The 1,257-nt window shown below is 48.7% G+C and overlaps 1 protein-coding gene across 1 annotated transcript; it reads left to right on the top strand.

The window, feature by feature from the left end:
- The first annotated feature begins 262 nt into the window (after positions 1-262).
- LOC131928413 (uncharacterized) lies at positions 263-736 on the top strand. The gene has a single exon (XM_059284445.1). It carries the CDS (start codon positions 263-265, stop codon positions 734-736), a length of 474 nt encoding a protein of 157 aa, XP_059140428.1.
- The last annotated feature ends 521 nt before the right edge of the window (positions 737-1,257 follow it).

Genomic DNA, 1,257 nt, shown 5'->3' with positions numbered 1-1,257 from the left:
AATTTGCAATCATCGTTGTACAAAATTAGATTTGATACGTTACAAACCAAGATTTTGTTTACTTTTTTTAATGCATAAACTGATACAGATATGTTTGGTATATATTTCACGATTTAACAAAGATTTTATTTAAACTTTTTGTCAGGTATACATGTCAGTGTCTTACAGTGCCGCGCCTATATGTTAATGATATATAATGTCACGCTAGTGGTGTAATAGCCGTAGTTAGAATAAGAGAGGTGTGGGTCGGATTAAGAGAGGTATGGGTAAGGATAAGAGAGGTGTGGGCCAGGATAAGAGAGGTGTGGGTCGGATTAAGAGAGGTATGGGTCAGGATAAGAGAGGTGTGGGCCAGGATAAGAGAGGTGTGGGTCAGGATAAGAGAGGTGTGGGTCGGATTAAGAGAGGTATGGGTCAGGATAAGAGAGGTGTGGGCCAGGATAAAAGAGGTGTGGGCCAGGATAAGAGAGGTGTGGGTCGGATTAAGAGAGGTGTGGGCCAGGATAAGGGAGGTGTGGGTCGGATTAAGAGAGGTGTGGGTCAGGATAAGAGAGGTGTGGGCCAGGATAAGAGAGGTGTGGGTCGGATTAAGAGAGGTATGGGTCAGGATAAGAGAGGTGTGGGCCAGGATAAGAGAGGTGTGGGCCAGGATAAGAGAGGTGTGGGCCAGGATAAGAGAGGTGTGGGCCAGGATAAGAGAGGTGTGGGTCAGGATAAGAGGTGTGGGTCGGATTAAGAGAGGTATGGGTCAGGATAAGAAAGGTGTGGGCCAGGATAAAAGAGGTGTGGGCCAGGATAAGAGAGGTGTGGGTCGGATTAAGAGAGGTGTGGGCCAGGATAAGAGAGGTGTGGGTCGGATTAAGAGAGGTGTGGGTCAGGATAAGAGAGGTGTGGGCCAGGATAAGAGAGGTGTGGGCCAGGATAAGAGAGGTGTGGGTCGGATTAAGAGAGGTATGGGTCAGGATAAGAGAGGTGTGGGCCAGGATAAAAGAGGTGTGGGTCGGAATAAGAGAGGTGTGGGTCGGAATAAGAGAGGTGTGGGTCGGAATAAGAGAGGTGTGGGTCGGAATAAGAGAGGTGTGGGTCGGAATAAAAGAGGTGTGGGTCGGAATAAGAGAGGTGTGGGTCGGAATAAGAGAGGTGTGGGTCGGAATAAGAGAGGTGTGGGCCAGGATAAAAGAGGTGTGGGTCGGAATAAGAGAGGTGTGGGTCGGAATAAGAGAGGTGTGGGTCGGAATAAGAGAGGTGTGGGTCGGA

Source organism: Physella acuta, unplaced genomic scaffold (assembly GCF_028476545.2).
Source record: "Physella acuta isolate Inbredline_101_S28 unplaced genomic scaffold, ASM2847654v3 ptg001498l, whole genome shotgun sequence".
In the NCBI taxonomy this organism is placed as follows: Eukaryota; Metazoa; Mollusca; class Gastropoda; family Physidae; genus Physella; species Physella acuta.
Note: the sequence above shows the minus strand (reverse complement) of the source record. Positions and strands in the feature narration are given on the sequence as shown.